This window comes from Cajanus cajan, chromosome 3 (genome assembly GCF_000230855.2).
Source record: "Cajanus cajan strain Asha chromosome 3, NIPB_CcT2T_4, whole genome shotgun sequence".
Classification (NCBI taxonomy): Eukaryota; Viridiplantae; Streptophyta; class Magnoliopsida; order Fabales; family Fabaceae; genus Cajanus; species Cajanus cajan.
The window spans coordinates 31,969,123-31,997,026 of NC_138519.1; the positions used below are offsets into that span (position 1 = coordinate 31,969,123).

Consider the following 27,904-nt stretch of genomic DNA (forward strand, 5'->3'; position numbering starts at 1 on the left):
CATATGCATGAGATGCAGTTTATGCTCATGTGTTTGTTCCTAAACATGCAATTCAATCTTTTTGTTGGAAAATTAACCTATGTGTGTTAAGGTTAATGTTCCTGTTTATCCATGTTGTTTGTGATCATTGCCGGGGTATGTTCTTTTGAACCCAAGATCTTAGTGGCTCCTTAATTATCTGGTCAAACGTCCCCAGACTCTATTCAGGGACATCTCTGTCTTCCCTCTGTGAGTATTCACTGTGCATTTTTTGTGTATCTTTTTGGTACCGTTTTAATGCCATAAGGGTTAAGAGAAAAGAAAGAAGGGATGTTTGTATTTATTTATATTTTTTTTCAAAAGGGTTGTTAGAAGGGGTTTTCTCAAAAGGGGTTTTTAGAAGAATGGCTAGCCAAGGTAGGCTTTGGTGTTTAGGGTTATCAAACAAAACGTATTTGCTTCAAGGAAGCTATCATTATGTTTTAGCCTTTTTGGAAAGTGGAGTGATGACTTGGGGTTGGGCTCTAATTGAATGATTCCCCTGAGTTGCCCTTCGATTTTCAACTCAGGTTGCTGCTTTAACGTCCTAACTTTTGCCTAGGTCACTTGAGATGTGTTCCCTAGCAGACATTTTTCCTTTGATCTTTTTTTGCCTAGGTTACCTATTTTTACTTGTGGGTTGCCTAGCAGATCTTGCCTTGACTTTTGCGCAGCCCCCTTAGTGGGTTTCCTGCCAGGCCTTCATTTTTTGCAGTGTTCGTGACGTATGGGATGTATTTATTTTTATTAAACCCTAGTCATGTTTGAATTCCTGATTGTTCCTTTGCTATCCTTTTCATGCTATTATTGAGTAACATCTTTGTCGCAAATACATTTTGTTAAGGGTTGATGGATGAGGCCTAGAGTGAATTTTTAGAGGGAGAAGAGAAACGAAAGAGTGTTATTACCTTTAAAACAGTACTTTCAATTTACACGTGCCCCTTTAACAAAGCTCGAAGGCCCGGGCATGCCCCGAGTTCGTGATTCATACACAGAGAGATAGACGAAGGTTGCCCCCTAGAGAGTCATGGATGATTTGACAATTTCAAAAAATCGTTCCACTTGGTTGGAAGTCGGTGTTTCGAACTAGGAGTGAAATCTTTATGAATTCTTGCTTTCGAAGGGAATACTCGAGCCACCTTTCGATTTCAACTCAGATAGACATTTTTTATATATCCCTAACTTTTGCATAGGACGTATCCTATCAGGATTTTGATTCTTTTTCGTTACCCTAATTTTTGCCTAGGACGCCCTTTACGGGTTTTCATCCTAGCGGGTCTTTGTCGTGCAATGTCTTTTATTCCTCAATTGGATTTTGTCTTGTAATTCCCTAGAAGCAAGGATTCGTCCATTCTTGATCATTCCTCCTAACCCAGCAATTGTCATTTCGTCATGGGAAAGTCTCGCTGTTTGAATCGTCGATTTGGGTCTGTGATGCCCCCAATTACTGATAAGTGTTCCCCGATTTGATGTGTCGGGTTCGCATCTGATTACAATAATTTACTATTATCCAACTAACACGCACAAATTAGATTTTCCTTTTTATTTTTATTTATTATTTACCAGGAAGACATGTTATCTATATGAGGTGAAAAATAGGATGCAAAGATGATTGAGAAATTCAACAAATATCATTCTCATTGATTTGTTTGTTTAGAGAACATTCTTTGTACAAGATATTTTGGTGCACTTTGATGATGTTGTTGAGGCTACAGAAGCTCATGCTTGAATGATGTCTCTGTAGACATGTTTGCTCGTTTGTTGATTTGCAATTAGTCTTTGTTTCTTCTCAGATTTTCTTCTTGCTATTCTCATAAGAAGTAACCGTCAATAGGATCTTCGGGTTCCCCACTAATTTGGTGATGCCAAAATTTTCATCTTTATTGACGAGGTTGATGAGTCAGAGAAGAAAGATGCGGCTTGGAGTGAATTGATAATGAATTGGAGGTGTAAGGGTGCTTATTATCAATTTCTCAAACTCCTTAAGTTCATGATTTCTCATTCATCAGCGGAGATTTCTTCAGCTTCCTAAACTATGTTCTTTTGAAGCAAATTCTTTTTTTTTTGTTTTTTTTTCTTCAATTTCCTTTTTTGCGTGCCTCCTTTTTGAAATTTCAAATAATATCCTATTTGAGTTGAGGAATGACATCTTTCTAGATTGGAAGAAGTCTGAGAAGATGTAGACTTTACCTTCTGTTGAAAGGATGACGAGAGTCCAAAGTCTAGTAGGCCTCCTTAGTATAAGGGCACACGATTCTTGTACTTTAGAATGTTCTCATTTCTCAAAAATCTTTGCATACTATGTGTCTTCCATTTCTAATGAATGTATATGCTAAACTAGAAGATGCATGATATTTTTTTTCTACCTATATTTTATCATGTTTTTGACTAAAGATTATGATGCATGATTTTTTTTTGCTATATTTTTTTTGTTTTTTGTTTTTTTTTGAAATAAACTACCCTATATGATGCTTTAGAGTTAGGGTATACAGAAGGGAGTTAAATTTTTTATCATATTTTTTTATATTAATATCTATTTGTTTGTAATTCTTATCCATTTGAAATAAATAAACACAAACAAATGCAACACACATATGCTCAAACAAATGTACACCCGCGAACAGTCACGTTTAAATCTTTGGTTTGTGGTCCCTGCAAGAAAAGTGCATTGTATAGGACAGTTCTAATCTCACTGGTCTTAAGGCCCCCAAGGTGCTCCCATTATAGGGGCCCAGTATCTCTGTCACCGTCACCTGGCAAATTCTAAGGTCTGTCGCAGTATTTCGAGTTAGAGTAACCAGTTATCACCTTGAGTGTGATTTCTGACAAGGCTCGCAAGCTCCAAGGCCAAACTTGGGCCGGTCGTACGTCAACCACTCCCTATGTTTATTACCCTCATGCCCCCGGGTGTAGGAGAAATTTTTGTGTGCAAAGGATTGTGTACATTTTTATTCAAATAGGTGCGGAATTTATACAAACAAACAAATATTAAAGCCAAACAAATAAAGCAAACAAAGTAAAGGAAAAAAATATTTAAATTAATATTTTTATTTTATTAACTTCATCAATTAAATGGGCCTGACCCTCTTAAAACTTCCACAGCAGAGTCGCCATCTGTCACAACCCAAATTTTTTCGATCTCGCGACCTATGATTTAGACATCCTTTTAAAAGTCTCATTAATCAAGGAATGCCCGGATACCAGACTAATCCTTAATTAATGGTTTTGAAAATAGGTTCATGGAGTCGCCACCAATATTTTACTCAAAATATTGGAAAAAGAAAAGGTTTTTGAAAATTCAATAATGGCCTTGATAACTAGAATTGGGTTCGGGAGTCGGTTATGTGTAGGGAAGGTGTTAAGCACCCCTACAGCGCCCTCAATCGGTACCCTATGATGAAGTTAATGTGATAAGAAATAATAAATTAAATATTAGATCCCCTTTTATGAATTATTATTTACATGTTTGAAATTTAAATTAAACAATTGACTTTGAAATATTTACATGATTGCGTTTATTATAACAATATTTATAAAAAATAAGAAACAAAAGAGAGAGAAGAAGATTTGATTGAAATATCTCGTATCAAGCTTTGTTAAATCTTCCGATATGGAGATTCTAGGTGCTTTGTGGCAACCTTTTCACACTACAATGCCTCACAAAATCTCAAGAAATACAAGAGAGAGAAAAAGAGAGAAAAAGAGAGAAATTTTGAGCTCTAAGGAGTCTGGACGAAATTGAGTCCCTTAAACTGTGCTCGAGATTTCTTATTTATAGGCATCAGACATGGGCCGGAACGGCCCATTCTGGATTCGGAACGGCCCGTTCCAGATCCGAACGTTACGTAATATTTTTGCACCCTAGAACGGCCCATTCTAAAATCAAAACAGCCCGTTCCGGGAACCAGAACGGGCCGTTCTGAAATGAGAACGGCCCGTTCCGGTTTACAAACTTTAGCCCCTTTGATTGGTTTGGAACGACCCGTTCTGGTCTAGAACGACTCGTTCCAACCTACAATTTTAGGCTTTCTTAGGAGTCTTGGAACGGCCCGTTCTAATTCAAGAACGGTCCGTTCTAGACTTAGGAACGGCCCATTCCAGACTTGAGAACGACCCGTTCTGAATTTGAAATAGCCCGTTCTGGGCCACTAAAAATAGTTGATTTGGACTTTTGGGCCCTCTGATGTCCTATCTTGTTGTTTGTATGCCCCCGGACGAAATTGGGTGTCTACATCAGGATAACTGTGGTTAGTATGTTTTAACTAGAGGGTTATAGGGAGGTTAAGGTTTCTAAAGAGGAGTTTTCTAATCAAACCCCTTTTACACCTTTATTTTCATGTATGTGCTTTAGAGCTCGGAGAACCAAAGCAAGAAGGAAATCACCCAGAGTCGTGCACCGTCATCTAAAGCTTATTCAGGTAAAGGTGTAGACCCCTAAAATTGTCCGGGTCGGAAATAAGACTCGAAGACCCTCAAAGATCGAAGGAAAGTCACCCGGAAGGACTCCTGGAAGACCCTGGAAGACCCTAGGATGACAATCTGTAGGTTTAGAGGTCTTAGAGTAGCAAAAAATAAGAAAGTGGAGGGAATGAAGCCCAATACGGCCTCCCAGAGGTTCAGTACGGCCGTATTGAACTTTTTGAACTTCAATACGGCCGCACTGAACTCAATACAGCCGTATTGAAGTTTCTGAACTTCAATACGGCTGCATTGAATTCAATACGGCTGCACTGAACTTCAATACGGCCGCACTGAACTTCAATACGGCCGTATTGAGGTTTTTTGAACTTCAATACGGCCGTATTGAATTCAATACGGCCGTATTAGTTCAAAATTTCAATGTTGACCGTATTGACCCTCATAAACCGTATTGAGCCTCTTCCCTATAAATATGACGTCAATGGGACGTCATTTGACACTTTTACACACAGTTTTAACCCTCTTCTTGAGTATTCTGGGTTTTTTTGAGCAGTGCTCTGCCTAGAAATCACTCGGAGAGTTGATCCGACGAAGTTTTTGAGTTCTGAGCATTTTGCTTGAGTCTCGAACTAAGTCGAAGGGAAATCCATCGGATTTCCAAGTCAAAATTATTTTTTTGGAAGGAGCGAGCAGGCTTGTAGAGTGAGGGAACGCCAAAAAGCTTCCCAATTTCTGTTTAAATATATAGAAAAGCACGCTTCAAAGGTTTCCTTCTTAAATCCTTTCTTTTACTGCTTTCTGAGTGTTGCATACTTAAATTATCATCATGTAGATATTTCGCTTATAATCGCTTATAATAAATAGGGGTAATTTAGTAATTTTTGCGCTATTATTTTAGAAATAATCTGTCATAGGGAACCCGAAAGGGGCGCTGTGGGGTGCTAACACCTTCCCCACGCGTAACCGACTCCCTTACCCAACTCTGGTTGTAATGGCCGAAGTTGATTTATAAAATCAATTGCCTTATCCCTTTTTCCAATGTTTTGAGTAAAACATTGGTGGCGACTCCACGAACCCTTCCTTTTTATGAAAACCGCTAATCCATGGAGGGTCCCGCTTGGGATTAACATGGATTGGTGAGCCTTTTAATAAAATTGCTCGTTTGACGAGGTCTCAGTTTGAGAATAAGTCATTCTAGCAATCCATATTTTTAAACAAATAAAAGAGTCCAACCATCCTTCGCGAATGCCGAAAGCCCGTTTCGGGCCGATGGCGACTCCACTGGGGAAGCCTCGAGAGTCAGTCCCATTTAGTGATAGATTATTTTTAACAAATAATAGTTAAAATTACTTCATTACCCCTTGCTTGTACGATAACACGTTTTACCTATTTGGCTTTAATAACTGTTGTTTGTTTAATTTTCTGCAATTGTTTGAAATATAAATTGCACACAAACCTTTGCACACAACAGTTCCCTCTATACCCGGGGGCATGAGTGGTAAGCCATAGGGAGTGGATGTTAGTACGGCCGGTTGTCGAATGGGTCTATAGGTGCCCGTAGACCGTTGTCGGAAAGCATCACTCAAGGTGATAACCATGAACTCGAGTCCGACAGTGCGTTGGAGCTTTCCATCGGCTTACGACGAGAGGAATTGGGTCCCTATAATGGGGGCACCTTGGGGGCCTCAGACCGGTGAGAACAGTTAGAACCACCTTGAATATGCACCTTTCTGCAGGAAACCCCTACCTCGTGATTCGCTCGTGACTGTTCGTGGATGAGTGAATTGTTTGTGTAAATGCTTATGTGCAATTGTTTGTGCATTAATAAATAACCTCGTGATAAGGTCTAAAGAATAATCCCCATGCATGAAAAAACCATGACATGAGAGAAAAAACCAATGTGAGAAAATATAATAAAAGTGAGGAGCATGTGCATCATTGCCAATAAGACCTCATGCATCCTCATCAATTATTCATTTTAGGATCACCAATACCCTCTCGATGTGAGTAAAAGGGACCCATGACTATTGAGATTCTCCGTTGGGGAGAGATCATAGGCTAGGGAGGGTGATAAACCTTCATCTTAAAAAGGCAGCGCCTTAAAGATGGAGTCTTATCAAGCTCACATCGAGAGTGTATTCATTCCATAAATTAATTAAATTAAATATTCATTTTTAGAAAGTGGCTGGTCATCTCTCTGTCCTCACGCTCGCGCAGAAAATCAAGAAAATGGAAGCGCTGGAAGAGCAAAATAAGAAGCTCACAACCGAGCTCTCTCAGCTCAAAGAACAGATGGCGCAAATGATGGAGCTCATGCGTCACCACAATATACATGGATCACACCACAGTGACCATGAGTTCCATCATGTTGGAGGAAAAGTGGAACAAGAGCTGAAAAGTGGGAAGCTAGCTAAACCTTCCCAATCATTTAAAGCTAAGAAGACCTTTGAGAAGAAGAAGAAGAGAGGAGTCAGCATCATAACCATTTCCACGCCTTCCTCCACTTCGAAGTCAGGAAAGTCGCAATACAACTCTGTGAAGAAGTTTGATAAACTTCCGACCACATATAGCGACCTCCTGCCAAAGCTAGTGGAAGCACGTCTCCTAGCTTACGTTCCACTAAGGAAGATTGATCCACCTCATCCCTATTGGTACAAACCGCAAGACAAATGTCTGTACCATTCGGGGGCATCGGGGCATTCAACGGAGAACTGTAGAGCTCTCAAATATAAGGTCCAAAACCTTATCGATGCTGGTTGGATCACTTTTGATTTAACAACGCCCGACGTGAGCAAGAATCCTCGGCCAAAGCAGGATTAGAGAGAAGGGCAAGCCACAATAGGGCCCCTCCACTTTTTTCTTTTAGGGACTCATGATCAGTACCCGAGATCATGAGGACCTTTTCATGTAAATAAGGGTTTTGTACAGTTTTACATACATATATCAATAAAGAGGCATTTTTCATACATTATTCTCTCATTTGTTCTTTTCTCTCTTTCTCTCATTAATATTAATAAATTCTAAACCTAAACAGAACCAGTAAATAATTATGTCTATGATTGTTCGCTCTGATCGGGATCCGAAAGCCAAGGATGAATGGGTTGAGTCGGACAGTGATGAGGAGACCATCTCTCCGGATCTGCAAAGACTGCTAGATCAAGAAGCTCGTCTACTCCAGCCATATCAAGAGAAATTGGAGACCGTGAATTTGGGGCAGGGTCAAGAATTACAAGAAGTCAATATTGGGACCCATATCAGTGATGAAATAAAAACGCAATTGATTCAATTGTTGAGGGAATACAAAGACGTATTTGCATGGTCGTACCATGATATGCCCGGTTTGGACTCCAACATCGTCGAACACAAGTTGCCATTAAAAGAGGGGTTTCGACCCATTAAGCAAAAGCTTCGACGAATCAAGCCCGAATGGTCCTTAAAGATTAAGGAGGAGGTAGAAAAACAATTAGACGCGGGATTCTTGGTTGTATCCCAGTATCCCGAATGGCTGGCTAACATTGTGCCAGTCATCAAAAAGAATGGGAAGGTTAGAGTGTGTGTTGATTATAGGGATTTGAATCGTGCCAGTCCAAAGGACGATTTTCCCTTGCCCCACATCGATACACTTGTGGATCACACTGCCACAAACACACTCTATTCCTTTATGGATGGATACTCGGGGTATAATCAAATAAAGATGAATATAGAAGACCGCGAAAAAACTTCTTTCATTACACCCTGGGGCACTTTCTGCTACAGGGTGATGCCTTTTGGACTTAAAAATGCGGGTGCCACCTACCAACGAGCGATGGTGACGCTATTCCACGATATGATCCACAAAGAAATTGAAGTATACGTGGATGACATGATCGCAAAGTCGAAGGACGAGATGGATCACATCCAATATTTGAGAAAATTATTCAATCGGCTTCGTAAGTATCAGCTTAAGCTAAACCCGGCTAAGTGTACTTTCGGAGTTCGGTCGGGTAAGCTTCTCGGGTTCATCGTCAGTGAAAAAGGCATAGAGGTGGACCCCGATAAAGTAAAGGCAATAATGGAAATGCCTCCTCCTAGAACCGAGAAAGAAATAAGAGGATTCCTCGGCAGGGTGAACTACGTCGCAAGGTTCATCGCACAATTGACTTACACGTGCAAACCGATATTCAAGCTGTTGCGCAAGAATCATTCCGAAACTTGGGATGAGAATTGTCAACAAGCTTTCGATAAGATCAAACAGTGCTTGGCCAATCCACCAGTGTTGGTGCCACCTGTCGAGGGAAGACCATTAATCCTCTATCTAACGGTACTTGATGAGTCCATGGGAGCTGTGCTAGGACAACAAGATGAAACAGGGAAGAAAGAACAAGCCATCTACTACCTGAGCAAAAAGTTTCTTGATTATGAAACCCGCTACACGCCACTAGAAAAGACGTGCTGCGCGTTAGCATGGGCAACACAAAGGCTCAGGCAGTATATGATTAGGCATACTACTTGGTTGGTTTCCAAAATGGACCCAATTAAGTATGTGTTCGACAAACCCATAATCACTGGGAAGATTGCCCGATGGCAAGTGCAATTATCAGAATTTGACATCATACATGTCACCCAAAAGGCCATCAAGGGCAGTACCCTAGCTGATTACCTAGCACACGGGCCGACCAATGACTATCAATCCCTTCAGGATGATTTCCCCGATGAGGATATCATGAACTTACAACATGAAGAGCGCAAAGATGATGCGTGGACCATGTATTTTGATGGAGCCTCCAACATGCTTGGACAGGGGATTGGAACAGTGTTAATCTCCCCACAAGGAAAGCATATCCCCCTAACAGCAAGACTCAATTTCAACTGTACAAACAACATGGCCGAATACGAAGCTTGCGCGCTAGGAATCCAAGCAGCTATCAACAATGGTATCCTAAAGCTCAAAGTGTTTGGAGATTCGGCTTTAGTCATTCATCAGCTACGAGGTGACTGGGAAGTCCGAAATCCTAAACTAGTACCATATGTTGAGCATATCAAAGACTTGACACATCTTTTTCAAAGTGTCATCTTTGAGTATATTCCAAGGGAGGAAAATCAGTTTGCCGACGCTCTTGCTACACTCTCGTCGATGTTCGCCTTGGATAAAGAGCATGAAATGCCCATCATTAATATCCGACGGCATGATAAGCAAGCGTTCTGCCTTCTGATAGATGAAGTTATCAACGATTGTCCATGGTTCCACGATATCAAACAATATCTGAAAAAAGGGGAATATCCTGATATGGCCAACGATAATGACAAAAAGCATATCCGAAGAAGGGCCATGGGATTTCTGCTGATAGGAGAAACCCTCTACAAAAAGAATTATGACTCGGTTTTGTTAAGGTGTGTAGACCAAGTCGAAGCTCAAAATGTGATCAAAGAAATACATGAGGGGGTTTTCGGTACCCACATTCCCGGACCTGCAATGGCTAAGAAAATCCTTAGGGCAGGGTACTATTGGTCGACCATGGAAAGGGATTGTTACCAATACGTTCGGAAATGCCACAAATGTCAAGCACATGCCGACAATATTCATGTCCCACCAACGCCACTCAATGTATTGGCTTCACCTTGGCCATTTGCAATGTGGGGCATGGATGTTATTGGACCCATCGAACCAAAGGCATCCAATGGACATAGATTCATCCTGGTGGCCATTGATTATTTCACCAAATGGGTAGAAGCGGCATCGTATGCTCATGTGACCCGAAAGGTGGTAACGTCCTTCATCAAAAAAAACATTATATGCAGATACGGTATTCCCGATAAGATCATCACTGATAATGGATCCAATCTAAATAACAAGATGGTGGAAGAACTGTGCCAAGAGTTCAAGATCCAACACCACAACTCTTCCCCATATCGACCAAAGATGAATGGGGCAGTCGAGGCAGCCAATAAGAATATCAAGAAAATAGTACAGAAGATGGTTGTCTCATTCAAAGACTGGCATGAGATGTTACCCTTCGCTCTCCATGGATACAGGACTTCAGTGCGCACATCCACAGGAGCTACTCCATTTTCCCTTGTTTATGGAATGGAGGCAGTTCTGCCTGTTGAAGTCGAGATACCTTCTCTGAGAGTAATCATGGAAGCAAAACTTTCCGAGGCAGAATGGGTTCAAAGCCGATACGACCAATTGAACCTTATCGAAGAAAAATGACTGAACGCCATATGTCATGGTCAAGCCTACCAAAGGAAGATCAAAAAGGCTTTTGACAAGAAAGTCCACCCTCGAATCTACCATGAGGGAGAGCTGGTGATGAAGAAATTGCTACCAGCTCAAAAGGACAAAATCGGAAAGTGGGCCCCAAATTACGAAGGACCATACGTGGTGAAGCGATCCTTCTCCGGAGGAGCACTGATCCTCACAAACATGGACGGAGAAGAACTTCGATACCCAGTCAACGCTGACGTGGTAAAGAAGTATTATGCTTGAAGACGTTGCTTGTACAAGCCCGCTAGGATGAAAACCCAAAAAGGGCATCCTAGGCAAAAGTTAGGGCAAAACGAAAAGCCCGCCAGTACAAGGGTACTAGGCAAAACAAAGGCAAAATTATCCCCGCTAGGATACGTCCTAGGCAAAAGTTAGGGGCAAAAGAATAAGATGTAAAAACAAAGCAAGCAACGATCACTTGAATCGAAAACCGAAAGGCGGTTCAAGTGATAATCTTCTAGAAGCAAGCGTCTTGCAGCATCTACACTCCTGGCTCAGGCATCTCACCCGAAGCAGCTAGGGGAACGGGAAGAGCGACAATTACAGATATGATTGTTTAAGCCAAATGTATAAATAGCCCACCTTGGCCAGCCATTCTTCAGAAATTCCCTTTGCAAATCTTTCTGTAAAAACATTTTTGAATATCAAATAAAATATCCATTTGTTTCTTTTCTCTCTTGACCATGTGATTATGCCTCTGAATTGGTATTTCTAAAAAAATTGTATGAAATTCCCTAATAATCGGTCAATAAAAGAAAATGGGAGGGGTTCCTATAAAATTCGTAATCTCCTGCGTAAAAAGGCTCACAAAAATATTCCCTCACGTCAATGACAGAAATTCCTCCAAGAAGAGGAGGATAGGGAGAGCCATTCATTTTTCTAAAAACATTAAATAATAAAACTTGCATTTGTGCATCACACACATTAGTTGCACATTCAAAGACCTTATCATGAGGCAATTGCATAAAATAGAAAATAGGAAAAATTGCTTGTGTATGGCAGCGGTCAACAGAAAAAGCCGCAAATCAACAGAAAAGGCAAAAATACAGAAAATCCAACAAATTACACAGAATAATTGAGCCTGGAGAGGCTTGCCGAAATAATACTCAACGAATTGTACAGAATAACTGAGCCTGGAGAGGCTTGCCGAAATAATACTCCCCAGAGATATTTTAGCTTTCACCCTTGGACCAAATTCCCCAGTGAAAGCTATCAAACCAAGATCAGCAAAATTCCCAAGGGAGACTTGATCATCTAAACAGAATATCCAAGTCGAAAGGACTTAAACTTCTTCAGTGGAAGATAGCTTTCCAACTCAAACAAAGAGTGAAGCTAAGCCTGAAGAGGCTTTCTAAATAATACTCTGGGATACATAAGAACCCCAAATCCCCAGTCGCCTACACAAGAGGCACTCCTTCAAAAAGGAAAATCCAAAAAAGAAAATCAATAAACCATTCCCCAAGCGGAATTCGGCATCTAGCCAGACCATTAAACATCAAGATGATTTGCCTAACAGAAGAGGTCAATCAAAAATCAACATCCAGAATCCCCAGCGGATCACAGCCTACACAGAGGCAGCAAAAATCAGAAAATCAAAAAGAGTCACCCGAATAAGGATAACCGGGATACTCCACCACCGTCAAAAGGACGTCAGCCAATCATAAGGCATCGCTCACATTAGAAAGAGCATCTTCGTGTCTACACCCCAAGGAAACAGAAATTCCTCAATGGGTACCAACTACGCAATGGAAAGTTGGGACACAAGAACCTATGAGTAACTGCACATCCCCTAGATGGATCCCTGCGTTATCCAGCCCTCAGTGGCACAAAAATCAAAAACAATCGTCGAAGCAGCATCGTGGACTGTGGAGACAAAATCATCACAAAACCCTGGAGAGGGAAAACTCACGCTACCCCGAGGTTGTCAAGAACACGGAGGTATGCAATTACCACGAGGTTGTCAAGAACACGTTGGTATACCCTGGAGAGGAAAAACTCACGCTACCCCGAGGTTGTCAAGAACACGGAGGTATGCAACTACCACGAGGTTGTCAAGAACACGTTGGTATACCCTGGAGAGGGAAAACTCACGCTACCCCGAGGTTGTCAAGAACACGGAGGTATGCAACTACCACGAGGTTGTCAAGAACACGTTGGTATACCCTGGAGAGGGAAAACTCACGCTACCCCGAGGTTGTCAAGAACACGGAGGTATGCAACTACCACGAGGTTGTCAAGAACACGTTGGTATAGCCTGGAGAGGGAAAACTCACGCTACCCCGAGGTTGTCAAGAACACGGAGGTATGCATGAGCCTGGAGAGGCGACGACTAATAATCACCCTGGAGAGGGCAAACTCAACCTGGAGAGGCTACTCAACAATTTTCCACCGGAAGACGCTACAAGTCAGAAGGTTGGCACCTCACCCGGACAATTGGGTCAACTCCTTTACTTGTCAGCCGGTACACCAAAAGGCCGTCCGACTAAGTAAAGGGGGGGCAGCTGTAGACCCCTAAAATTGTCCGGGTCGGAAATAAGACTCGAAGACCCTCAAAGATCGAAGGAAAGTCACCCGGAAGGACTCCTGGAAGACCCTGGAAGACCCTAGGATGACAATCTGTAGGTTTAGAGGTCTTAGAGTAGCAAAAAATAAGAAAGTGGAGGGAATGAAGCCCAATACGGCCTCCCAGAGGTTCAGTACGGCCGTATTGAACTTTTTGAACTTCAATACGGCCGCACTGAACTCAATACGGCCGTATTGAAGTTTCTGAACTTCAATACGGCTGCATTGAATTCAATACGGCTGCACTAAACTTCAATACGGCCGCACTGAACTTCAATACGGCCGTATTGAGGTTTTTTGAACTTCAATACGGCCGTATTGAATTCAATACGGCCGTATTAGTTCAAAATTTCAATGTTGACCGTATTGACCCTCATAAACCGTATTGAGCCTCTTCCCTATAAATATGACGTCAATGGGACGTCATTTGACACTTTTACACACAGTTTTAACCCTCTTCTTGAGTATTCTGGGTTTTTTTGAGCAGTGCTCTGCCTAGAAATCACTCGGAGAGTTGATCCGACGAAGTTTTTGAGTTCTGAGCATTTTGCTTGAGTCTCGAACTAAGTCGAAGGGAAATCCATCGGATTTCCAAGTCAAAATTATTTTTTTGGAAGGAGCGAGCAGGCTTGTAGAGTGAGGGAACGCCAAAAAGCTTCCCAATTTCTGTTTAAATATATAGAAAAGCACGCTTCAAAGGTTTCCTTCTTAAATCCTTTCTTTTACTGCTTTCTGAGTGTTGCATACTTAAATTATCATCATGTAGATATTTCGCTTATAATCGCTTATAATAAATAGGGGTAATTTAGTAATTTTTGCGCTATTATTTTAGAAATAATCTGTCATAGGGAACCCGAAAGGGGCGCTGTGGGGTGCTAACACCTTCCCCACGCGTAACCGACTCCCTTACCCAACTCTGGTTGTAATGGCCGAAGTTGATTTATAAAATCAATTGCCTTATCCCTTTTTCCAATGTTTTGAGTAAAACATTGGTGGCGACTCCACGAACCCTTCCTTTTTATGAAAACCGCTAATCCATGGAGGGTCCCGCTTGGGATTAACATGGATTGGTGAGCCTTTTAATAAAATTGCTCGTTTGACGAGGTCTCAGTTTGAGAATAAGTCATTCTAGCAATCCATATTTTTAAACAAATAAAAGAGTCCAACCATCCTTCGCGAATGCCGAAAGCCCGTTTCGGGCCGGTGGCGACAAAAGGGAAGTGACAAACCTCGCTCTAGGTGTGGGTTTGTATGTCGGGTAATGAGATTGACCCTTAATTCTGTGTATATTATGTACCTATGTATGAGGGGTTTCCCCTAATGCTTTTATTTTGCTCCTTATTCTTCTCACTCATAATTGATGGCATGAATTATTTAAATGTATGCTTAATTTAATGTTTTGGTTGATAATTGTATGTGGGTTTCCATGGGAAACCCTAAGGGAACTTGATGTGATTTTGAGAAAATTTATTGGTTGGGTGTGTAAATTGGGTGATATAGAATATTAATTGCATGATATAGAACTCTTTTACCAATTAAATTGTGTGTTTCGGTGATTTAGGTCTAACACGAAATTTTATGTTTTATGTTGTGTGTGTTTTATGATACATCGTCAAGTGCTACTTAGGGCGCACCAAGTGTCATCAAGGCTTGTCAGGTGTCATCAAGGTTGAGAGCAAAGTTTGCTCTCGAGGTCTCTCATGCTAGGTGTGGGATGACAATTGTCAAGCGCGAAAGCTCCAAGGATTTCCTGTGACGCTTTTGTCAGGCATGAACTGACTCTCATCGGGCGTGAAAACTCAAGAGAGCTCTTGATGGTGTTCTCATTAGGCGTGGACTCGATGTCAGAATCCAAAAAATTTTAACCTTGCTAACAGATGGTTTGGACCTCCAATTTAAAAATCTCATCAACTTTGGATTTCCCAAAGATTAGACTAATCCTCTGTCTGGTGGTTTTGAAAAGGGTTCAAAAGAGTTGCCACTAATATTTTATAAAAAACATCGAAAAAGGAAAGGATTTTTGAAAAATTCGATTTGGTCTTTATAACTAGAATCGGGTTCGAGGGTTAGTTACGTATGGGGAAGGTATTAGGCACCCCACAACGCCCTAACTCAGTATCCTATGACAAATTTGGCATAATAACGATGTGATTAAGTTTCTACCCCTTTTTATTTTATTATATATACAACAATTTACATTAACCCTAGTCTACAACACACATATTATTTTCATTATCTACATGTTTTCTAATTTATTACATGTAAATAGGGCTATAAATAAAGCAAATAAAGAGATAGAGAGAGAGGAAGCAAGAGTTTTAGAACATTTGAAGCGATCTTTTATAAGTCTATTCAAGAATTTGTACAAAGGTGCTTTTTGGTAGCTTTTCACTCTACAAATCTTGCTATCACACAAAAATTTTAGAGAAGGGAAGAGAATTTTATCTGTACTCGTGTCTGTGGGAGAATGAGCTTTAGGCATGCCTTTATAGGCACACAAGGAAGGGGAAGGACCGTTCGTAACATTGGAACCATTCTAGGCCTTAGAATATTATTAAGAAGGCCCATTGGGAATGGTCGTTCCCAATCTAGGGTTTTTGTTGAAATTTTTTTGTTGGGAACAACCGTTTCATGCCTAAATTATGGTTTTTTTTTGCGCAAGAATGTCTTCTGGGCCTCCTAGGCCTTGTCTTGGTCCACTTTTGTGCCTTGTTGGGCCCTTAAAGGATACTCTTCTCATTTTGGAGGTCTCTCAACCCTTGTAAGAATAGTCCGGACAAAACCTAGTGTCTACACTTGATCACACCGAGTGTAGTGTGGTCCTCTAGAGGACTCGCGTCAGGTGTGGGGCATGTGCTACTAGGCGTCATCCTTCTTGTAATTCTTATATTGTTCTAATGTTTAACCCTATGTAGTAACTTTTGTAATTTAATGTTGATGTGGATGTGAATTAAACTTCGTTGATGAATAATGAAGGCATGTCATGAGTAATGAAACATGATTAATGTGTGAAATGTGAGATTATGGAATCATGTGAATGTGATGCATAAAGTCTATTTGCCATACATCATATGCATAAAATGTTTTTGTAAGAGTACGATATGGAATACACTGCCTAGAAAGGTCCCTTGTGTAAAAGCTTGGGAATTAACCTTGGGGATAACATGGTTTGGAAGTCCTAGTCTTGCCCTTGTGAGCATGAGATGTAGCTTGTGTGAGTTAATTATCCTTACTAGATCCTGGTAGTATATTCTTCTAGTGAGAGTGCACAGAGGATCTAATTCGACATGTACTCCTAAACTACTCTAGTGCCACATGCACGATATTATGTAGTCCATGCCCATTGCATATGCATTATGATCTTATTAAATGCGTTTTTTGTGTTGATAAGACGTGACACTAGAGAATTAGTTAGGACTAATTAGGATTAAATTCATGTTATTTAATTTGAGTAGTTTAATTTTTATTTCCATTGTATTTTTTTATTTTTTCCATGTCTAGTTTATGTTAAAATGTGATTCTTTCTACCTACAAGGATTTTGAGTTTATTTATTATATTTGAGGTTATTTAGTTATTTAATATATTATGTGTGCGTGTGGGGTAAAAGATGTCACGCACATGACTACTCATCCCTCTTTTTAATGCACAGTAATACAAACACATATTTATAGAGTACATTAATAGATGATACAAACATATAACATTGATAGACTAAGGTATACAGATGATACCTACAAACTATACCATCAGACTATACTATCAAATGACACCATTAGACTAGGGATGGCAATGAGGCGGGTTGGGTACGAGTTTCATAATACCCGTCCCTGTCTCGCGACTCAAACTCATCCCCATACTCGTACCCTTACCCACCGGGTATGTAATTTTCGTCCCCATCCCTGTCCCCATCGGGTATCGAGTATACCCGTACCCGTAAAAAATTATTATTTTTTTACAAAAAAATATTTTTAAATTTTTTTCATTATATTATAATTATAATTAAATTATTTCTCTATCTCATATTTTAATCAAAAGATTTCTTAATAATTAAATAACTATAAATGTTTTACATTATAATAAATAATTACACATAATAAAATATTAAACAAAAATTTAACATAATTCAATCAGGAACGGGTACGGGTACGAGTATATACATACCCGTACCCGGTTTACATATTGGATTTTACCCGTACCTGTACCCGGTCAAACAGGGTATTCCCCGTCAAAGTCGAGACGGGTTCAGGTATTACCCACGGGTACGGATTTATTTGTCATCTCTACATTAGACTATATTATTAAACAAATAATACGTGTATAGACTCCTTTAGACTTTATGTATAAACTAGACACATGGACCATTCATACAAACGATACATACATACATACTATACATTTGAATTACAATACTCAACAACAAACATATTAAAATATTAAGATGTAAGTTAAAGAATAAAAATATGAAAAATAAAAACTATTATTTTAATTTTGTAAATATATATATATATATATATATATATATATATATATATATATATATATATTTATGTAGGTGTGGCCCGGGTGGATAATAAATTAATTTCATAAATAAAATTATATTTATATACATATACGTTTGAATATTTAAAAAACTAATGTAATAATTGAAGGAGTTAATTAATATACTAGATGCACCCGAGGGTTGTTGGGCGGCTTCTAAAAATATATACATTATAAAGATTGCACGTTTTGCATATGATTAACATTCAGAGCTTAGTGCTTAATTTATAACTTTTTTTTTATGTATAAAGATATAATGATTAAGGGGGGTGTATTGGATTAGGATTTTAAAAGACTTTTTTAGTTAAAAAAAATCCTGCGGATTTTAAAAGACTTTGCAGGATTTTCATGACTTTTAAGATTTTGCAAGATTCTACAAGATTTAAAATCAGGATTTTAATGGATTCTGCAAGACTTTTAAATTAGGATTTTAATGGATTCTGTGGGATTTTGTGGAGTTTTGACATTTGATAAGATTTAAAAAAAATTATACATTCAAATTTAAAAAGAGTCAAAGATAAAAATAATAAATAAAAAATAATAATGTCTAGATAAATAATAATAATAATTCTCTATAATATTCTATCCTCTTTTTATAGCATCCACTATCAATTGTAACAATTCATCGGAATCATCCTTAATCCAAGCTTCATAGTTTTCTTTCTCTTTTCATTTTTCTTTATTATTTCCTTGTGAATCTCCCATTTGAATTACTAAAACAATATATGTTAAAAAATAGTTATATAAATAATTACGGATAATAGGCAAAATCAATAAAATTATATTATTATTTTTAGAAGCACACCATCATACAAGATCGAATATATTTTTGCTATCCAAATGGATCAAATACCTCAGTTATTATAAAAAAAATGTAAAAACGAAAATATAGAAACATAAGATAATTTTTTATATAAAAAAATTAGTATATTCGATACTGAAAAAATATTTAGATATATAATTTTTTTTATATAAACAGAAGTATTTAGATATAGAGAATATATATATATATATATATATGATAATTTTTAACGATATTTATAAATATAAATTATTCTAACAAATATTTTAACAATATTTTCTTTTTTAAAAAATAAGTTAATGAAGGCATAAATCCTAAACCCTAAAAAATTAGATATTGCAATGTCTTATGTTAATTTTCTTTTTTTAAAATATAAAAAATCTTAATTTCATAATATAAAAATAAAAAAGAAAAATTCATAGTAAAAAAAATAAAATAATTGTTGAGTCATAAAAGGAGGAGGGATAAGAGTAACAAATTCAAGGGAAAGAGAGAATTCGCAATTTTTATGCTAAGAGGGTTCTTCCCCCTACTAAGATCCATTTTTATCTCATTCTACTCACAAAAACCATAACAAATTCATCTTTTATATATATATATATATATATATATATATATATATATATATATATATATATATATTGTTGAGATTATGATATCAATTTCATCTTTCACCTTTTTCTTTTCTTAACGTGTGTCATAAAAAAAATTACCACTTAAAAGTTAAAATTTCAAGTATTTTTTTGTGTTATATAAAGGAACAAATTCAACTACATAGAATAAAATAAAGTAAGTCGATTAAAGAGAACGAACAGAAAAATAAAACAAGTCAATGACACTATCATTTACATATTAGAGTTTCACAAAATAGGAGAATGGTATGAGAATAGTATTATATATGAGCAATGAACAATAGTGTAGTATTATTAGTAGAGAAAAAATGGAGAAGACAGGAGCATAGAAAAAAAAGATGAAAAACTCACTTGAAAATTCTTAAAACACTTGAAAAATCATTTCAAACAATCCTTCAAAATCCGATGGGTTTGGATGGGATTGTTTTATGAATCTGGTATTTATAGATAACACTAGAAAGTCTTTCAAAATCCCTCTCACACAACAATCCTTTAAAATCCTTAAATTTTTGAATACCAATGGATTGTTTTTAAGTTGTAAAAAATCTCAAATGAATACCAGTGGATTTTAATGGACTCTTTAAAAAATCCTGAAAATCCAGATTGAATACCACTGGATTGTTTTTAAGTGACATAAAATCCTGATTGAATACCAATGGACTTTTTTACTCAAAAAAAGTCTTTTAAAATCCTACGAAATCCTAAACCAATATACCCCCTAAGTTTTTGATCACTACTTTATCTAACCTTTTCTTTTATATATATATATATATATATATATATATATATATATATATATAGTTATTTATGTAGGCGTGGCCCGGGTGGATAATAAATTAATTTCATAAATAAAATTATATTTATATTCATATACGTTTGAATATTTAAAAAAACTAATGTAATAATTGAAGATTAATATACTAGATGGACCCGAGGGTTGTTGGGCGGCTTCTAAAAATATATACATTATAAAGATTGCACGTTTTGCATATGATTAACATTCAGAGCTTAGTGCTTAATTTATAACTTGTTTTTTATATATAAAGATATAATGATTAAGTTTTTGATCACTACTTTATCTAACCTTTTCTTTTAGAGATTTTTTTAAGCAATTTTTAATTAAAGTTTGAGGCAATAATTTATTAAAAAAAAATACAATCATTGTTAAAAGTCTTTCTAAAACTATTTTTAGTTTAACTTTTGCTTTTTTAAATGAAAAACTTGAAAGAAATTTTTTTTTAAAAGGTTACCGTAAACCAAAACAATTTTTCTGATTCTTTTCTCATCGATAAGAAGAGTTTAACTCTCATAATGAGAGGAAAATGAGACTATTTCAGGAAGAGTTTTAACATACAATACACGTATTATATCACTACATAACAAGAGAAAAACTTCCATAGTCATCAATTACAAATTGAAACCCCTTATCAAAATTGCCAAAATTTAAATGCATGAGGCACATTAACGAAAATGAATTTTCTTTTAGAATTTAATGGACATAGAATTTATTTCGATAGAAGTTAAAAGTGGTTTTAAGGGAAAAAATGATAGGTTTTTATTATTTTTTTTTTCACATAAGGGATAAATAATATAGTACGATTGAATAACATATATAACGTATTAAAGTCATATTAATCTCACGATTAAAATCTTAGGTCCACGGTGGAGCACAGGTAGTTCACCCATCCTTCATCATTCTAGCTAAAGATGCATTTTTTTTTAATAAGTGTCTATAAAACATTTTCCTTTTCATTTGATCGACAATATATTTTTCAATTATTTATTAATATTTTATTCAACCTTACTTATCTTGAAAGTCTATTTAGTGAGTAGAAAAAAAATTATGATCGAAAAATAAGCTAGTTAAACAAGTGACACCAAAAATAAAATAAATATTTAAATATATTTTTAGTTCTCATAAATTGGGCAAGTTTTGATTTTAGTTTTTGTAAAACAATTTCTTTGTTTTTCATCCTTCTAAAATTTGTAAACACTATTTTTGGTTCTTGTAAAATACTTTTTGTCTTGTAAAATGAGTAAATTTTGATTTTGGTTTTTGTAAAATATTTTTAGTCTTGTAAAATGAGTAAATTTTGATTTTGATCCTTGTAAAATATCTTACTTTAACTTTCATCCCTTTAAAAATTTAAAAATCACTATTTTTTTTGTCCCTAATGATGATTTAAGGTAGACAAATTAATAACATTTATTTTAAGAACCTATAAAAAAAATTATAAATATTACATATTAACATGATATCGTCCATAGTTGTGAAAAATAAATTTGAAATGGTCATTTATCTTTTTAATAAACAAATAAGTATTTAAAAATGATAACATAATAATAGAGATTGAAAACAATCGTTCTAGATTACAGAGGGATGATACACACCAAAAAAAAATTATATAGATCATCAAAATCAAATTAACCTTGCTCATTTTGTAAGGACTTAAAACATATTTAAACATAAAATAAAATATATATAAGACTCATTTTAAGTGTTTCAGTTGGATCTAAAAATAATTTTTTAAGATTTAATATATTATTGATGCCTAAACTTTTTAAAAAAATTTAATTTGGTCCTTGAATTAAATAAATTTGTAAGTAGGTCCCCCATCATTTTTATATTTTTGTAATTTAATTCTTATAATTAGAAATTCATTTACAATTTATGAAATTTCACAAAATATTTTTAATATTTATATATCTAGACAATGATATTAAATTGTTATTTTGCGTCATCATCCATATATATTAAAAATATTTTGTGAAATTTTATGGATTGTAAACAATTTTTTCTTAGAGACTAAATTATAAAATTATAAAAGATAAAGGACCTAATTGTATTTTTCTTAGTTTAGAGAAATAATTAAAAAATCTTAAAAAGTTTCAAGGATAAAAAATGTATTAAACCATTTTTTAAAATAAACATTGAATGACATGAATTATTTTTCACAAAAATTGATTGTTACACGGATCGATATTTCAAAGTAGCGTTATTCAAATCGGATCGAATCGGGAGTCGGTGCCTAAATCAGAATGATTTGCTAATCAGACCAATTATGTAGTCGAACTAGGTTAAATTGGTTAATTTTTGAAAGAAAAAAAAACAAAAAAAGTGATACTAATAAGATCTTGTCCTTACTATTCCAATCTCCATCAGATTGACTCTAATTGTTTACATGATACTCCTCTCTATACATTATATTATATTATCACATTCGGGGACCCAGCTAGATTGCAAATGCACGGAAAGTCAAGGCCTCACAATAATTGCATAATTATAATATTGTCAAAATATAAAGTTAAATAAACTGTATACTGTAACTTTATAGAGAAAGTATACAATATCTCAAATTTTATCCATGGCGGAACAGCACCAGAAGCTGCACATTGCTGTGTTTCCATGGCTAGCCTTTGGTCACATAAGCCCATTTTTTGAGCTTTCAAAGCTCATAGCTCAAAAGGGTCACAAAATTTCTTTCATTTCCACTCCTAGAAACATCCATCGCCTCCCTAAAGTTCCCCAAAATTTACAAGCTTTGGTGGACCTGATAGAACTTCCACTGCCCCATGTTGAAAAGCTCCCTCAAAATGCAGAGGCCACAATGGATGTTCCTCACCACATTGTTCCATACCTCAAGAAGGCTTTTGATGGTTTAGAACAACCTTTGATGAAGTTTCTGGAGACATGCAAACCTGATTGGATCATATGCGACTTTGCACCACACTGGTTGCCCCCAATATCTTCAAAGCTAGGGATCTCATGGATCTTTTTCTCTATTTTTAGCGCATTTGGCTTCTCTTCCAGTTTGGATTTGTTTTTTGTCCGAAAGACATGTGAATCTCCGGAGGACAAAGCTCTTGTTGATAACCACGCTGTGCAAAATGAATCTGGGGTTTCAGACATCTTTCGACTAACAAAAATCTTGAATGGTGTTGAAGTGATAGCTGCAAGAAGCTGCATGGAGATTGAAGGTGAGTCTCTCAAATTGCTTGAAACCTTAAGTAGGAAAACAGTGATTCCAGTTGGGTTATTGCCACCTTCACTAGAGTTCAGTGAAGAGAGCAAGGATGAGAAGTGGGATAGCATACTTAATTGGTTAGATAAACAGGAAAAAGGGTCAGTGATTTATGTAGCATTTGGAAGTGAGGTGACACTAAGTGATGAAGACTTTACTGAAATTAGTATGGGATTAGAACTATCTGGTTTTTCCTTTTTTTGGGTTCTAAAGAAGCAAAACACCTCTTCTAGTAGTGACTCATTTGAGAGTGAGTCAAAGAGGGGAATGGTGTGGAGAACATGGGCCCCACAAATAAGGATTTTAGCACACAAGAGTGTTGGGGGATTCTTTACTCACTGTGGTTGGAGTTCAGTGATAGAGGGTCTTCAAGTTGGGTGTCCACTTATTATGTTGCCCTTCCAAAATGAACAATTCTTAATTGCTGGGAGAATGGAGGAGAAGAAGGTAGGGGTCAAAGTAGACAAGAATAAGCTTGATGGGAAGTTCACTAGGGACTCGGTGGCCAAAGCATTAAAACTCGTGATGTCCAAAGAAGAAGGAAAAACTTATAGAAGACAAGCAGAGGAGATGAGCAAGATATTTGGAAACAAAGAACTGAACCAAAAATATATTGATGAGTTTGTTGATTATATGGAAATCCATAAGCCTCTCGTTAAGGTCTAACACTTAACCTAATCTATCAGACATCATAATATGTGATTTCCAATTGATGCAATGAAGTATTGGGTTGATAAACATTCCTATTTCATAGTGTGTTAATAAAATTTGGGCTTCACAATGTTACAAATGTTAGAGTGAAAAGTAATTCCTTTACTCTTTGTTGTTGTATAATGATCCTAGCATTACAGATTTCAATTTTTATTATCATTGGCATAATGTCACCTGTTGAAGAAAGAATAATGGTTTGGTGTTGTTCTTGCTTGTAATACGTTGTCATATTCAGGAAAAAAAGTTTATGTTTTTATTTAGTGTTTGTAATTGATGCCTTATAAGTCCCAATGACATCTGTTCATCAAGTTTTGTGGTATGGATCAAAATTTGAAAATGAACTATATTTGTGATGTCCGAGTAACCTTTAATTATATATGCAATTTTAAGAGTGAATTTCAAATCTCATTTAGAAATTATAAGTAGTTTGTTATTATTGACACAATGTTTGTTTTTGTATTTAGTTATATCTATCATTTTTAATTTTACATTAGGCAATTGTCTTTTCGATTTATCGACCACCTGGTAAAAAAAATTGACTTTTTTGTTAAGTGTGTGAAATAATTGATAAAAATGTTCATAAGAAAATATGAGAAAGAATGATTTATAATAATGACTCATAATTGACATATACTTTCAAATTTAAATTCTATTTACATGCATTTGGATTGAATATTGTTAATTAACGTTTATATGAAAATTTAAGCAAACTATGATTATCATGATGCAAGAATAAACATTGAGTCATGTAAAATAATATATTTTTATTTTAATTTGGTATTCTATTTATTTATTTATTGTTCTTCATTTTTCAAAATTTGAAATTATAGTTTATCGAATAATCTTAGTTAACTACTTGCATCTTTATTAGAAGATTAAGTTATATTCTAGATGAAATCTACAATTGTCAATAATATTATGTCAACATGTTATATCTTTAATTTTTTTTAAAAATTAATTTTTTATCTATTTTAAAATGAACATAAAAACAAAAAAAATAATGTTACATTTTAGAGTAGTGAAATTAATTTTTTTACAAGGATCAAAATTTTAGAGATTGTTATATTTACTTAGTTATTTAAAAGTAAAAGTTGCCTTGATCTCAAGTTTTATTCTCCAACTTAAATTTTGGTTGTGAAGGGTTCAGGTCACAAAATATGTTTTAATCCATAATTTCATTTTTTTTTATAGAAATAATGGTCAAATTTCATTTCAAATATTACTCATTTTCAAAATATAATTTTATGACAAAACTTCAACATAATTTCCTCACTTTCTCCCTCTAAGTTTATTGAATTTCTTCTTTTGTAATTGGTAGCTTCCAACTTCCTGTTGTCGTAGCTTAGACACTTCACAATTCCTTACTTGCTTGACAATAAGGATTTAACTCCTCTAAAGTGAACCATGCACTTTAGAGGATAAAGTACAATATTAATCATTGATTAAAAAATTAACGATGGAGAATTATGATAAAATCAAATACTTGTATTGTAAGATTTAAAATTAATTATAATATTATCATTGATATTTTATGATGGGCTCCTTCCTTCCATGGTGTGTTCTTTGGCTTCCAAGGAGGAGCTCCCTCTTTCTCCACGGTCTAGGAAGAAGGATGATGGCTGGATGTTCCTCAAGGGTGGTGGAAAAACAATATTGAAGGGTGGAGGTGAAGGTGGACGAAAATGGAGGTGGGAAGGTGGAAGGTGTTTTCGGTGCTCTTGGCTAGCTCTCTCCACCAAGGGTTGGTGGAGGCCACTCAAGGGAAACTCAAACTCTCTTTAGGGTAGAGAGGAGAGGAGGTTGGGCATGAGGACCCTAGGAGACTAAGGAAGGATCTTGAGGCACAAAGGCTCACTCAAAATGCATATATTCCAAAGTGGGTACAAGGTGGAGGGACTAGAGTACTTATAGAGAGAGGAGAGCATCCTAGGGTTTCTTGGGAGCATTTGGCCAAAAATTTCAAGCCAAAATGCACCCTAAATGAACCCTAGATGCAGCCCAAATGAAATGGCTCTCATCTCTCCAAAAAGACTAAAGCACCCTTAGTCCTAGAAAATGAAAGAAATTGGGCTTTTGACCTTACTAGTCAAGGTTAAGTCCCTAAATAAATCCTAAGCCTAATTTTGCCCCATAATACAAAGGCTAAATAAAAATACACAATAAAATCCTAATAGCTAATGTACCCCAAAATACAAGGGCAAAATAGGAAAGGAAAGCAACAAGCTAAGGAGAGGGTCCAAAATCCACACACATGATGATGATGGCTTTTAGTGTGGTATGTTCTTCATCTTCCTCTACTCTCCTAGCCATGGACCTTGTGATAGGCCCATCTTATATATGATGTCTCAAGGATGGTCCTCCATCATCCCCTCTTTCTTGAGAAGGATTTGACCTCAAATCTTCAACCTCATCCATGTCATTAGTCCCTACAAAAGGTGTAAGATCACAAACATTAAAAGAGGAACTAACTTCATATTTGGAGGGAAGGTCTAGGATGTATGTATTGTCATTAATCTTCTTAAGGACTTGGAAAGGACCATCTCCTCTAGGGCTTAGTTTGGACTTCCTTTGAGTAGGAAATCTATCCTTCCTCAAGTGAAGCCAAACCCAGTCCCCAACTTCAAAAGTCACCTTTTTCCTCCCTTTGTTGTTGTATTTGGCATATTTTTCTGTTTGTTTTTCAATTTGGCTCTTGACTTTCTCATGGTATTTTCTTATAAAGTCAGCCCTTGATTTGTGATACAAGGAAGTAGTATTAGGGAGTGGGAGCAAGTCAAGAGGGGTAAGAGGATTAAAGCCATATACAACCTCAAAGGGAGATAAGTTAGTAGTCTTATGGAATACTCTATTGTAGGCAAACTCTATATGGGGGAGGCATTCATCCCAAGTCTTCTTGTTCCCTTTGAGAATGACCCTTAACAATGTGGATAGGGATCTATTCACTACTTCGGTTTTCCCATCGATTAGTGGGTGGCAAGTAGTGGAATAGACAAGTTTTGTTCCTAGTTTTTCCCAAAGAATTTTTCAAAAATGACTAAGAAACTTAACATCCCCATCGGACACAATAGTCTTGGGTAACCCATGCAAACGGACCACCTCTTTGAAGAAAAGTTTAGCAGTATAGCTAGCATCATCTACTTTGTGGCATGGTATAAAATGAGCCATTTTGCTAAAACGATCTACTACCACAAAGATAGAATCGAATCCTCTTTGGGTCCTTGGGAGACCAAGTACAAAAACCATACTAATGTCAACCCAAAGGGGAGCTAGCTATAGGGAGAGGGGTGTAGAGTCCATGAGGCATCACTCTTGATTTTGCTTGAAGACAAGTGATACACTTGGAGCAATGCCTTTGAACATCCACTCTCATGTGTGGCCGATAAAATTTACATTTTAAAAGACTTAGGTTTTTATCAACCCCAAAATGGCCCATGAGACCTCCCTCATGACTTTCTTTAATCAAAAGCTTTCTAATGGATCCTTGGGGTATGCAAAGTCTTCCCATTTTAAAAAGATACCCCTCAAGAAGATAGAACCCATCAAAAAACTTTTCGAGGCATTTGGTGAATGTGGATTGGAAATATTGATCCTTTACATACAACTCCTTTATATTATCAAATCCAAGAATTTGAGAGCCCAAGGAAAAGAGTAATGAGTGTCTTCTAGATAAAGCATCCGCCACTACATTATTCTTTCCCTTCTTGTATTTGATAATGTTTGGAAATTGCTCAAGATATTCTACCCACTTGGCATGTCTCTTGTTCAACTTCCTTTGCCCTCTAATGTACTTAAGTGACTCATGATCGGTGTGTATGATAAACTCTCTAGTCACTAAGTAATGCTCCCATACTTGGAGGGCTCTAATAAGGGCATAAAGCTCTTTGTCATAGGTGGGATAATTCAAGGTGACCCCATGAACTTTTTCACTAAAGTAAGCAATGGGGTGGCCTCCTT

The 27,904-nt window shown here is 36.5% G+C and overlaps 1 protein-coding gene across 1 annotated transcript; it reads left to right on the forward strand.

The window, feature by feature from the left end:
• Positions 1-22,534: 22,534 nt before the first annotated feature.
• On the forward strand, positions 22,535-24,210 carry LOC145955732 (putative UDP-rhamnose:rhamnosyltransferase 1). Its single transcript, XM_083070827.1, has one exon. It carries the CDS (start codon positions 22,583-22,585, stop codon positions 23,903-23,905), a length of 1,323 nt encoding a protein of 440 aa, XP_082926953.1. The 5' UTR covers positions 22,535-22,582; the 3' UTR covers positions 23,906-24,210.
• Positions 24,211-27,904: the final 3,694 nt, after the last annotated feature.

Excerpts from the sequence above, each read along its gene's own strand:
- LOC145955732 (XM_083070827.1), top strand. The coding sequence starts at position 22,583 with ATGGCGGAACAGCACCAGAAGCTGCACATTGCTGTGTTTCCATGGCTA.